Raw genomic sequence first — 13,313 nt, forward strand, 5'->3', positions numbered from 1 at the left:
AAAAAGGATTTCTCAATGACACTAAATTGGCCTTGACATTTATTTAGAAAAAAATAAACAAAAATACTCCAAAAGTGAAGTAAATGACAAGTGACAAAACAAAATGCAGAAATGCGGGTAGTCAGACACATTCATACAGAAAACCAGAAACAGATGGATCACAAAATAGGTGGCACTTGTTATGTCAATACACCATCTGCTACATTCAATTAGTTTGCCTGTATTGAACAGCAGGCAAGTTTTGATAGCCTTGGATTCTTCAGTGAGATACAAAAGTCTTGTCTTTAATTAAACTCGACATATCCAATAATGCTGTTATCTAGTCCACATAAAATCTTATTCATCACATTTCAGCAAATTATAAAAAGTAAAAATGTGTGGTGAATAACATCACCTAATTCTCACAAAGATCATCATCCAAATGCTTGCAGCGTTTGACTTCAAATATTGAAATCTAGAGATGCCGTTTCACCGTGACCAACTCTAACGATATGAGTTTGTTGGTGGGCCTTGTCACCATGGGAACCCGCAGTCACGCTGTACGTTCCCGGGGCAACGACGATGTTTAAACCTTCTCTTCTATCAAGCTGAAATAAACATTAAAACAGTTAAAGCTAATTGTCAGAAATAGCCACTTGGGCTTGATTTAGGGATAATGTAGTTAAATGTTTGAAGTACATGAAAAGGGCCTGTAGTTCAAAAAGCAAAATAATAAGACAATTGAACTGGAAAAAACTTTTTTATGCATATAGATTCTTTTATCCAGAAATATTAAATTCTAGTGATGAGACGCTACCAGATTTTGAAGCGAGTACCGATACTGAGTACTTAAATATAGTGTTGTACTCAGTTGTGTATCACAAGCTAATTTATCTGCCATGGCCAGGGTACATGTTCATACACACACATGCAGAAACATGTAGAAAAGTGTGATTTCCACACAATGGCGAAAAAAGTAGATATAACCTGGCAGAACTTTTTCCCGATTTTGTGCTGTCTGAGACAAATATTGGAAAAAAGTTGCCCTTATTCTTATAGTGAAAAGCGACCTTCGGTATCAAACGTTGGTATCGAAAATTTAGGTAAAATATTTCAATACCGGGTACGAGTATCGATACCAAGTACCGGGTACTTGTCCCATCACTATTAATTTCTAATCACAAGAACCTGTGAGGATGAAACTCTGTGTATAACTGGCAAAAGTTATGAATGAAAAAATCAAACAAATACGAATGAAAAAATCAAACAACTTTACTGGATTTTTTCTTTGTAGCTCTGTGTATTTTGGCTGCAGATATTTGTGACAGAATCGTTGGTCTTGTCGGCTTTGAGTGGAAGGCTCAGTACTTCGATAATATTTCTGGAATACAGCAATACAATGTATCATATTCATCACCAGAATTTGCCGTCCCAACACAGTTTATTCTGTTGATTTGCAGTTTGAACTGGCTTTCGTTCATCCTAATAAGCAGTTCCACATTTCTAAGTCTTTATATATAGTAATGAAATGTTGCGATATTATATATGCTGACACTCTTTCAGCATGTGATCTAATTTTGTACTCACTACCGAAATGCAAAACATGTATTTATGTGTTGGTTTGCAAACAAATTCAGGATTCTTTATGTTCAGTTTATTTTGCACACTCCGTTCTTAGTGCTAACCACATTAAAAAATCACCGACTTTGTGAAATTTTATGGAAAATCTGCCCTATTGCAACCTTGGTCTTATATAATAATAAAGTGAATTTTTGGATGGTTGACGTTTATTGTTCTTAATACCCATTTAATCTACAGACATTACATTTGAAGGGCTGGTAGATCAAAATTAGACATATTTAGCAACTATGTTATAGACTGAGGCCAAATGTAATTGAGAAAGGACTAAAGGTACTTGTTCGTTCGTCAGTGTAAAACTGCTTTATGCATATCCTGCTAAAAAACACTGGTTTGACAGCATCAATAACAACAAACTTTGGCATCAAGTTTCAACAAAAAATATGTGACTCACCAGGCATTGTCTTGTGCATGTTGAGAGTGATGACATCACACTTGTAAATGCGTCATCCAAAGTTGTGTGTACTGTTGGATCCTGAATGCAAAACGTTGTAATAAAATTTACAAGTTTTCTAATGCATTTTTATCAATTTATATTGACTTAAACTACTGCAAGAACAGGATTTTAAAGTACATGTATCTAAAATAGAACTTAAAACTGTATGAACTACCATTTAATACGGCTTACTTTTGAACGTAAAACATTGGATCAAAACTTACGTGAATAGTTGTATGGGACGTTTTTGACTCAGAAAATCTCAATTTTCGGGCTCTAGTTTTGATTAAAACGTTTCTTGCTTGGTCGCTTGACCTCTGCAGGGTATTTGAAGTCCAACGTGATCCATCCACGCTTAATTTCGTAACTTCCATGCTTGTTTATGTGCTTGACTTTTAGTTTTTGCGTTTAGTTGTGGCTTTACGGATCCAGTCTTGCGTGTCACTCGTAACCTTTCAACTCTAACAGCTGATTTTCAAAAGAAAACAAGCGAGCGTTTGGGCATAGAAATCGTAAAAACAATGCGATTTTTATTTCGACAATAAAACGTGGCACAAGAGATATGGAAAGGGTCATACAGCTTGAATAGTTACACGACAATAGTCTGGAATAAACTTTAACACACTAAAAATTACAACAAGTGCAAAAACGCTTTAGGCAAAGCAAAGCAAATTGAGGAAAAATAAACAATGGTGCAGATATAGGCTTTGCATTTGCTTAGGAGAAAAATCGTACAAAAAAAACTTTTTACAGATAAAAGCAATGCACCTTGTTCTGGTGTGTAATCAATCCTATGAACTGATTGGTGAAGTAACAATTGGCAAAACACCACAATTCTTACTTATCCGATAATCTTCAAAAAATACAACTCAATTTACAAATGTCTGTTGTCCGAATTTAGGTTTAAAATGCCCTATGGGTTTTCTGGATCCAATCGTCCCTCTGTGTTTACCACATCGTCGTAGTGTGGTGGCAATTCATTGTAGATTTGTCCCGAAGAGACACCAGGGACTTCAGAATAGTCCGGCGGGCTTTCAGTTCGAGTTTCCGGGCCATGTGGGACTTCTGGGAGCTGATGTTGTCGAAACACTGGGCTATCAGACACTGGTAAAAATGTTGAAAATGATCGCAAATTGTTTCGACGTAAAGTTTGAGATTGGTGCAGTCCTAACACTGGGCTGTCAGACACTGGTAAAAATGTTGAAAATGATCGCAAATTGTTTCGACGTAAAGTTTGAAATTGGTGCAGTCCTAACACTGGGCTGTCAGACACTGGTAAAAATGTTAAAAATGATCGCGAATTGTTTCGACGTAAAGTTTGAGATTGGTGCAGTCCTAACACTGGGCTGTCAGGATTTGATGAAAATGAACGCAAATTGTTTGGAGAAACACGTGAAGATGTTGAAGGCATAGAATGGTGCATTTCTAACACTGGGCTGTCTGTAACGTTTTTAACACTGGGCTGCCTGTAGGGCACTGCTGTAACTGAATGCAAATTCTTTGGAGACAGCGGTGAAGAATTTGGAGATGGATGTCGGTACGGTCGAATCAATTGTCCGTCAGCTAATAATGTAACCGGCCATAAACTATTAGGAGACACAGGTGAAGAATTTGGAGTTGAAGGTTGTTGCATTTCCAACACTTGTCTGTCAGGCACTGGTGTAACTGAACTTAAATTATTTGAAGACAATTGTAAAGATGTTGAAGGACGACGGTTCGATTGAAACATTCGCCTCATACGCATTGATGAAGTTGTACGTAACAGATTCGGAGACGAATTTGTACGAGTCGTTGGTGAGGGAGTAGTTGGAGCTGAGGAATGACTTCTGATGCAGCGAAGGTAATACACAAGCCCAACGATGAGAATAACAGCTCCAGCCGCGAGAGCTGACATACCAAATGCTGGTACGTACGAAAACAGAGCTCCAGATACGATAATTCCTGCAACGAGCAGACTACCTCCCGCAGTGAGAAGAACTTTCAAGCACTGCCACCTGCTGGTTCCTAGGCGCCAAAGTTAGAATAAAAAAGAAGGTTTATCTACATGATAGTAGCTACTTTTGTTTGAAATGGAAATTAGTTTTTCTATATGTTTTTTTTTAACTGACCAAAATATGTTAAAGCAAAACCAAAATCTCTAGGATGTTGGTCGAAACGGTCAATAAGTGGGGTCACAAACAAGTCAAGGGGTCAACGGGGTCGCCGAGGCGTCGTCAGAAAATGTGTCTAAAAAACATCCAGGCTAAGAGCATAAGACATGATCTTAAAAAATGCAAAAACTTTATAAACTTAAATAAATCAGGATCTGTCATTATGAGCAGGGTTGTCATCGACATGGACACAAAAATAAAGACAAATCAAAAAATGATTTTTACACAAAACGAAACAAACGTTTTCAAACAAATTATTGCATATATACGAGTTATGACATACCATATGCCATATTATCTGCCAAAAATAGTCTGTTCCAGCAACTCCTTGTTCGTAGAAAATACTTTGTGCATCTCACAACAGCTCAGGTCTAGGTTTAATTATTCTTGTAGCAGGGATTTGACTGTTATTTCACTAAGTCTGTTGCTTGTAATTGTTAAAAATAAGACAAAATAAGAACTGAGGTCAAAAATAAGGACATTTCTTAGAAATAAGGACGGTATGGCAACCCTGAATAGGTATAAATTTGTAACACAACAGACGAAAAAAAAAGAAAAAAAAATGAATACACTCTGCGCACTCTAACACGAACAGCGACCCGTAAAACGATACGTTATGGCCAGGAATTATGTAGAATGTCGAATCACAAGAATCACAAAAAACAATCAGCTTTAGTTTCAGAATCGTTAGGGTTTGTTAGTAGTTTGGCAATAAATTCAGCTTCAAGCAAGTCGAAGTATAACAGTAACGGTACTCGGTGGTCCCAAATGTGGACACATAGGTCAAGGGAAATTGTCAATTAAATCAATAATACAACGGGGCACATCCACCCCCCAGTCTGCAGAGTGTGGCAGCTGCACGCACGACTGTTTTTTTTAAAAACATTTTGCACGCCAAGTTTTGTGGTTTGCACGCGGGAATTTCGCACGAAAGGCATTTAATTGGGCTGTCTTGGCCTCTTTTACTTGCTTTGCGCCTGCTGAAATTAATCTTGCACGCGAACTTCCGGGTCGTGCACGCGCGCACGCGGGACATGTAGATCCTGCACGCACGAGATCTCGTCGGGAACTGCCATGTTCTGCAGACTGGTCCACCTCCGATAAACCCAAATTCGAAAGATATTTGCAAAACACCCTTAATGATGATTAGATCATGTATTAAATATAAATTGCGCTTTCTTTTCGAGGATGTTGACATCTTGCTCATCCGACATAAATCATGAAAGCAATATTTTAAGAAAAGACCCGAAAATGAGTTTTACATTTGACGTCCGATATTTGGTCAAAAAATCGAATTTCTACAAACGCTGAAATGCTTAGAAATATATACAATCAAAATTTTTGCAAATTAATCGTTGAAACGCATATTCAGGCATAGAAAAACTCGAAGAAAAACTATAGAAATTCTGTTTATGCAACTCTGGCTTTAAATCGTAATTTTCAAGTCCGCTGCAATCACTAGCACGTTCAAGTCTAAAATTTTCCACTGAAACTGCCCGAAAACAACGCAAGCACTGCAAACCAACAATCCGTGTCGGTTACACATCACTGCACACTCACAAGATAAAAGGGGAATTCCATCTGTGACCTAAGTTTTTATTTGAATTAGGCAAAATTGTAAAAATTCAGCCAAAAGTTTCATCTGTCAACTCCTCGTTTGAATTCGAATTGATTCAGTGAGAAACTTAGAAACTTTGTTGATATTATGTTCGCATCGTTTCTTTTAATACAAATCAAATGATTTTGCAAATTTGTTAACTAGTTGATAGTTTTAGAGAGGCACTTAACGTAGTTTCAAATTTTTGCATTCGCTGCAGCATCATCTGTTTTCACAAAAAAATAGCCAACAGAAAGTCCATCCTCTGGTTGTAAGTGTTGTGTTGGTCTGTATTGAAATTTCTGGTCCAAAAATTTTAAACAAGATTCAGTCAGGAGTTTCGGACTCTAGTTTTTGATCCAAACGTTTCTTGTTTTAAGAGCTCTATAAACGTGATATTATGCCTGGCAGCAATAGCTTATACAAAACGTTTCTTGCCTGGTCGCTTGACCTCTGCAGGGTATTTGAAGTCCAACGTGATCCATCCATGCCTAATTTCGTAACTTCCATGCTTGTTTTTGGTCTTTACTTTTAGTTTTTGCGTCCAATTGTGGCTTTACGGATTCAGTCCTGCGTGTCACTCTTAATCTTTCAACTCTAACAGCTGATTTTCAAAAGAAACAAGTGAATATATATGGGCATAGAAATCGTACAAACATGTGATTTTTAGGTAGGTTAATAAAACGTGGTCCAAGAGATAGGAAAAGGGTCGTGCAGCATACAAAATTGAGCGAAATAAGTCTAAAAAAATTGAAAAAAACACCAAACATTAAAATAACGGTTTAGGCCAAGCAAAACAAATTGTAAAAAAATAAACAATGAACCAGAAGTTGGCTGTGCATTTGTTTAGGGTAAGAATCGTCCAAAAAGAACTTTTACGACCACAGATAAGAGCATCATTTCTGCTTTGGTGTGGAAGCAATCCTATAAATTGTTTGGTGAGGTAACATTTGACAAAATTTAACAATTCTTTGTATTCAATACTCTTCAAAGAAATACAACCACTCAATTTACAAATGTCTGTTGTCCGAATTTAAGTTTAAAATGCCCTATAGGTTTTCTACATCCAATTGTTCCTCTGTATTTACCACATCATCATAATGTGGTGGCAGTTCGTTGTAGACTTGCACCGAAGAGACCCCGGAAACTTCCGAATAACCCGGCGGGCTTTCAGTGCTAGTTTCCGTGCCAGGTTGGACATCCGGAAGGCCAGACGAGACCTCGGGAACTTCCGAATAAGTCGGCGGGCTTGCAGTCCTAGTTTCCGTGCCAGGTTGGACATCCGGGAGGCCAGACGAGACCCCGGAAACTTCCGAATAGTCCGGCGGGCTTTCAGTGCTAGTTTCCGTGCCAGGTTGGACATCCGGGAGGCCAGACGAGACCTCGGGAACTTCCGAATAAGTCGGCGGGCTTGCAGTCCTAGTTTCCGTGCCAGGTTGGACATCCGGGAGGCCAGACGAGACCCCGGGAACTTCCAAATAAGTCGGCGGGCTTTCAGTTCTGGTTTCCGTGCCAGGTTGGACACCTGGGAGGCCAGACGAGACCCCGGGAACTTCCGAATAAGTCGGCGGGCTTTCAGTCCTAGTTTCCGTGCCAGATTGGACATCCGGGAGGCCAGACGAGACCCCGGGAACTTCCGAATAAGTCGGCGGGCTTTCAGTCCTAGTTTCCGCGCCAGGTGAGACTTCTGGGAGCAGATGAGGTCGAGAAACTGGAGGACTACTAGGCACTGGTAAAAATGTTGAAAATGAACGCAAATTGTTTTGAGGTAAAGTTGAAGAATGGCGCATTCCCAACACTGGGCTGTCAGGCACTGATGAAACTGAACGCAAATTCTTTGGAGATAAAGGTGAAGAATTTGGAGATGGATGTCGGTACGGTCGAATCACTTGTCTGTCAGCCATTAATGTAACCGACCATAAACTATTAGGAGACAGAGGTGAAGGATTTGTGGATGGTTGTCGGTTTGGTTGAAACACTTGTCTTTCAGGCACTGGTGTAACTGAACTTAAATTATTTGAAGACAATTGCAAAGGTGTTGGTGAAGGACGACGGTTCGATTGAAACATTCGCCTCATACGCATTGATGAAGTTGTACGTAACAGACTCGGAGACGAATTTGTACGAGTCGTTGGTGCACTTGACCGCAAATTGTTTACAGACAGAGGTAAAGAAGTTGGTGATGGAGGTTGGTACGGTCGTCCGCCTATATACAACGGTCTGTCATATACTGATGAAGTAGTGGCAGTAGTTGGAGATGAGGATTCACCTCTGATGTGACAACAATAAATTACAAGTCCGCCGCCGAGCATTACAATTCCAATCGCGATGATTGCGATGCCAATTATTGTGCCGAGGGAACTCGTTGCTGCTGAAATAATTCCTGCAGCCACCATGAGTATTCCCAGGATGAGAAAAATTTTCACGATGGTCCACCTTTGTCTTAAAACGCGCGCAGCTTGAACTATAAACAAAAACGGTTTATTTGCACGACAGGGCCATGTTGTAAAATTGCCAGTTGACTTTTCGGTAAATGTAAACTAAAAAAATATTTGGTGGATGTTTCTAGTTAACCTACACTGGGAATAAAGCTCATTGCACCCATTAAAGGTCGATCAGCTCCAATTGAGAACCGATGGACTATTCACTGTTGCATTGTGAGAGGCGGGCGTTTGCTCACTTGGGGTCGCACTGAACGAGGTCGCGCGAAAAAGTTTAGAAATCCCTGGTTTAGGTCATCGTGAGTCAAACAAGGTACAGGGGATGCGTGTTTATAAAATGCAAAACTATTTCCACACTGTTGATACGAACGACTCACATTTGAAACTTGATGAGAGGTTTCGATTTTTTTTAATAAAATGGTTGGTTCCGTTGATATTAAAGTTTTCCACCAGCAAATAATATAATTTGAACATGTTACAAATATGGATTGAACTTACTTTCATAAGAAGATGACATGTTTCTCACCGGACAAAAATCATCAATAAATAATTTAAGCGAATATCCAAAAATTTGTTACATCTATCGTCTCATATTTTGTCCAACAAAATCGAATTTCTGGAAAATCTAAAATGATTACAACTCGTCAATTCAAATTTTTCTTACACTGATTATTTAAACTCTCGTAGTAATTTAGCGAACAACTAGAAGGAATTCTATTTGTCTAACTCAGTCATTCAAACCTAATTTTCAAGTCCGCTACAATCACCTGCACACGTTCAAGTCTAAAATTTTCCAGTAAAATTTTACTGCCCGAAAACAACTCAAGCACTGCAAATCAATAATCCGTGTCGGTTACACATCACTGCACACCCAAGGTGAACGGGGAATTCCATTTGTGACTCAAGTTTTTATTCGGATTAAGGAAAGATGTTAAAATTCAGCTAAAAGTAGTGGTGGGATTCCAATTTTTTGTCATTAGGTTTTACTACAAAAGCCATATTTTTCAGTCGGTTCTGATACAAAAGTCATATTTTTCAGCCGGTTCTATCACAAAAGTCATATTTTTCAGCCGGTTTTGTTACAAAAAGTCCATTGACAGTAACCAGTAATGCTAACTGGTTCGCTGATCTCATAAAATTTCGTGAGACGATTCTATAGATTTCTCGTTTGAATTGATTTAGTGTGGAAGTCATAAACTACTTTGATTTTATGTTCGCATTATTTATTTTGAAACAATCGTCAAATGGTTTTGCGAACCTGTAGATTATTTTGGCAGTTTTAGATAGTCACATTGCAGTTTTAATTTTGCGTTCGCTCCGGTGTCATCAGTTTCACAAAAAGAGCCAGAAAGTCCAGCCTATGGATGCAAGTGTCTTGTTGGCCTGTATTAAAAAATATTTTTTCAAAATATTTTTTAGACAAGTTTCAGTCAGAAGTTTGTAGCGGTTGCGGCATAATTTGTGTAAACTTTGCAATAATTGTTTACCAAAATAGCTCGGTTTTGACTCGCTAGCTCAAAGGCTGCGAGGAAGTTAAAATGTATAGCATCCAAATCCCACTGTATTGACAAATCATGTTCGGACTTTTTCCGGTCGCAGTTAATTAGGACGTAAATGCAACTGAGTGATCTGGTGTTTGCGAGCTTTAGCCGTATGTTTTGCCTCATGTTGTGATTGGACGTTACTTTCTGTGGAAATTTGTGCAAGAGCCAATGGCCAGAGCATAGTTGTGCAGTTTATTGCCACGTGTTATAAATTGATAAAACGCACCGCTAATGTAATTGGTCACAACAGTTTTAACCCAATAGCAGTTAACTTAATTTGCTTGCTGTCCAAAATGGTTACTTAGAGTAATGTGTTTGTTGCTAGAAGAACTTGAAATTATGAGTAAAGGTTGTTATTATTACTTTCTAACGACTTGTTTTGTTTCTTAAACCTTCTATTTGAATAAGCATGTTGATTGAATAAACAAACTGAGGTGCAAAACCCTTGTTGATCGAGACTCATGACATTGATTGATGAAGAAAACTCTGAAAGTGAGGACGAAAGTACAGGTAGCCTTTATCTACCACACATAATACCGCTTGGCGTGCCACCGCGCCGTCCGCTGGTTTATTACAGAAACGTACACAGAGACTGGTGCGCTATAGACTGTTTGTTCTAGCACAGGGCTTCCCAAACTTTTTTGATCGCGACCCCTCTTAATCTCTTTAAATTTTCCGCGACCCTGCACGGATAACATGATAAACAATGCAAAAAATACGCTTGTGGTTTTTATTGAAACGACTAATTCGAGCGAAAACAAAAAACAACCAAACGGTACTCAGAGTCTGCTACTTTACACGTCCAAACACCGATACCTTGTACGTGCTTTAGCCTTTAGTTTCTGTCACATTGTTTTGCAAATAGGCACTACTTATAACCTTGCACCAAGTTTAGGCCGTTGCAGTGCTTTGCAAACGGACATTAAACACTGCTTAGGAATCGTAAATTTCTTACCTATTTTTATTAGAGAACGTTATTGCGCCACACAATACTTAAACGTTAGTCTACAACTCTATATGTCATCTTTTTGTTGCATTAAAATGCCTGTCTATTTCAAACCAATTGCAAGTGTTGCGTTTCAACCGACGTTTGTTCGATCAATGGCGTCACTACAACCGCGTTTGCTGTTAGCTAAAAACGTTTTAAAACTGACGTAACTTGAACAAAAATGACATTTGACGTTATACAAAGGTCAAGGCCGGGGTGGTGCTGCATCCCCGTACTTTACGCCAGTGTATGGAGTACTTCCTTCAAAATTGGTACAGCTCTTTGCGACCCCTCAAGTTTGTTAAGCGACCCCTTCCGGGGTCGCGACCCCTAGTTTGGGAAGCCCTGTTCTAGCAGACTATTTTGAACTCCCGCATAGGGAAGAATTCATTGGAAGTGTTTTGACTAGAGACATTGCCGTGCAAATAAGTTCATTCAATACCAACAGAAGTTATATCACTACAACGTATAGCTTCAATCAACTAATCATCAGAGATCCAGAAGAAGCTGATCGTTATCGCGATCTATACGCTATACGCAAATTTACCAACATAAGCACGGTGTTGCTAAGCAGGTTACGAAGGCCATTTACTACACCTTTGTACCCACAAGTTTCCGGCTCTAGTTTTGATCAAAACGTTTCATGTTATAAGAGCTCTATAAACTTGATATTGTGTCTGGCAGCAATAGCTTGTAGAAAAACGTTTCTTGCTTGGTCGCTTGACCTCTGCAGGGTATTTGAAGTCCAACGTGATCCATCCAGGCTTAATTTCGTAACTTCCATGCTTGTTTATGTGCTTGACTTAAGTTTTTGCGTTCAGTAGTGGCTTTGCAGATTCAGTCTTGCGCGTCACTCGTAACCTTTCGACTCTAACAGCTGATTTTGGCATAGAAATCGTTAAAACAATATGATTTTTATGTAGATAGATGAAACTTAGTCCAAGAAATTGGGAAAATGGTTATGCAACTTGCAGAATTGAGCGGCATGTGTCTGGAACTGAATAAAGCACCAAATAATGCAAGTACAATAACGATTTAGGCAAAGGAAAACGAATGACGAAAAAATAAATAATGGTGCAGATATAAACTGTGCAAATCGTAAAAAAATAACTTTTATAAATAGGCTCGCAGATGAAGCAAAGTTCTTGTTTTGGTGAGGAATCAATCCTATAAGTTGATTGGTGAAGTAATATGTGGCAAAATTGAACAATTCTTTTTTATCCAATAATATACAAAAAATACAACTCAATTTACAAATGTATGTTGTCCGAATTTAGATTTAAAATGGGTTTTCTGCAACCAATTGTTCCTCTGTGTTCGCCACATCGTCATAGTGCGGTGGCAATTCGTTGTAGATTTGTCCCGAAGAGACCCCGGAAACTTCCGAATAGTCCGGCGGGCTTTCAGTCCCAGTTCCTGGGCCAGATGAGACTTCCGGGAGCTGATGCGGTCGAAATACTGGGCTATCAGGGACTGGTAAAACTGAGCGCAAATTATTTGAAGAATTTGGATTTGAAGATCGGTGGAGTTCCAACATTGGACTGTCAGGTACAGATGAAAATAAATCCAAATTATTTGCAGATAAAGGCCAAAAGGTTTCAGGCACTGATGTAACTGATCGCAAATTGTTTTGAGGTAAAGTTGGAGATTGATGAAGTCCTAACACTGGACTGTCAGGCAATGCTGTAATTGAACCCAAATTGGCTGTAGACACAGATAGAGAGGTTGAAGATGGATGTCGGTTCGGTCGAAACAGTTCACCATTATGCACTGTTGAAATTGTAGGAGTAGGTGGAGCTGAGGGCAAACGTGTGATGTGGTACACCACTGCACCAAAGTCAACAACACCCCCTGACATGCTGAGTGCGACGCCAATTATTGGGAAACCCGATACTAATAGGACACCTCCTGTAGCGATCATTAATATTCCCAGAATGAGGAAAAATTTAAAGCAGATATTTTTTCTTCTCCGCCGACGCAAAGCTTGAAAAAAAAATGGATTATTTGCACGACAGGGCTATCTGGTTCAAAATTGCGAGTCTATTTTTCAGTAAATGTAAACTAAAAAGTTATTTAGTTAGCCTACACTGAGAATAAAGCTCATGATCCCACTAAGGGTCCATCGGCTCCGAATGAGAACCGATAATCTCTCTTGTATTGAACAGTTAAAAGTTCTGAATAAATGTTCTTAAGTTTGAAATGAGGGCGTGTGAAGAAAATATTAGAAATCCCTGGTTTAGGTCATCGTGAGTCAAACAAGGTACAGTGGGATGCGTGTTTATGAAATGCCGAGCTAGTATGTAATAATGATGTCGTCGTTGTTGTGGGGATAAAAAGCACATTAAAGTATCAACATAACAGTAAATTTTAAATGTTAAACTGTCGATACGAACGACTCAGATGGAAACTTGATTTATACATGTTACTTAAATGAATTGGGTGTGTTAAATGAATTGGTTGGCTCCGCCGTTTGCAAAGTTTATCACCAAAAATAACATGATTAGAACATGTTGCAAATATAAATTGCACTTACATTCGTC

The 13,313-nt window shown here is 38.9% G+C and overlaps 2 protein-coding genes across 3 annotated transcripts; both read right to left on the bottom strand.

Moving 5' to 3' along the window:
• Positions 1 to 26: 26 nt before the first annotated feature.
• On the bottom strand, positions 27 to 2,509 carry LOC145239710 (uncharacterized). Its single transcript, XM_080103099.1, has 4 exons — positions 2,278 to 2,509; positions 2,012 to 2,092; positions 1,256 to 1,360; positions 27 to 587 (listed from the first exon to the last, which is right to left on the bottom strand). The coding sequence occupies exons 1-4, from the start codon at positions 2,425 to 2,427 to the stop codon at positions 441 to 443; spliced, it is 483 nt and encodes a 160-aa protein (XP_079959225.1). The 5' UTR covers positions 2,428 to 2,509; the 3' UTR covers positions 27 to 440.
• Positions 2,510 to 2,570: 61 nt separating this feature from the next.
• LOC145239709 (uncharacterized) lies at positions 2,571 to 5,393 on the bottom strand. Of its 2 annotated transcripts, none has more exons than XM_080103097.1 (2): positions 4,487 to 5,393; positions 2,571 to 4,057 (listed from the first exon to the last, which is right to left on the bottom strand). In XM_080103097.1, exons 1-2 carry the CDS (start codon positions 4,494 to 4,496, stop codon positions 2,967 to 2,969), a joined length of 1,101 nt encoding a protein of 366 aa, XP_079959223.1. In that variant the 5' UTR covers positions 4,497 to 5,393; the 3' UTR covers positions 2,571 to 2,966. The 2 variants fall into 2 exon arrangements, with proteins under 2 accessions (XP_079959223.1, XP_079959224.1); XM_080103098.1 differs by having other exon boundaries at positions 2,571 to 4,279.
• Positions 5,394 to 13,313: the final 7,920 nt, after the last annotated feature.

This window comes from Phallusia mammillata, chromosome 7 (assembly GCF_965637545.1).
Source record: "Phallusia mammillata chromosome 7, kaPhaMamm4.hap1.1, whole genome shotgun sequence".
NCBI classification, from domain to species: domain Eukaryota; kingdom Metazoa; phylum Chordata; class Ascidiacea; order Phlebobranchia; family Ascidiidae; genus Phallusia; species Phallusia mammillata.

Excerpts from the sequence above, each read along its gene's own strand:
- LOC145239710 (XM_080103099.1), bottom strand. The coding sequence starts at position 2,427 with ATGGAAGTTACGAAATTAAGCGTGGATGGATCACGTTGGACTTCAAAT. Across the intron at positions 1,361-2,011 it reads CATGCACAAGACAATGCCTG|AAATATTATCGAAGTACTGA; the intron begins GTGAGTCACATA and ends GCTGTATTCCAG. Across the intron at positions 588-1,255 it reads AGCTACAAAGAAAAAATCCA|CTTGATAGAAGAGAAGGTTT; the intron begins GTAAAGTTGTTT and ends TGTTTATTTCAG.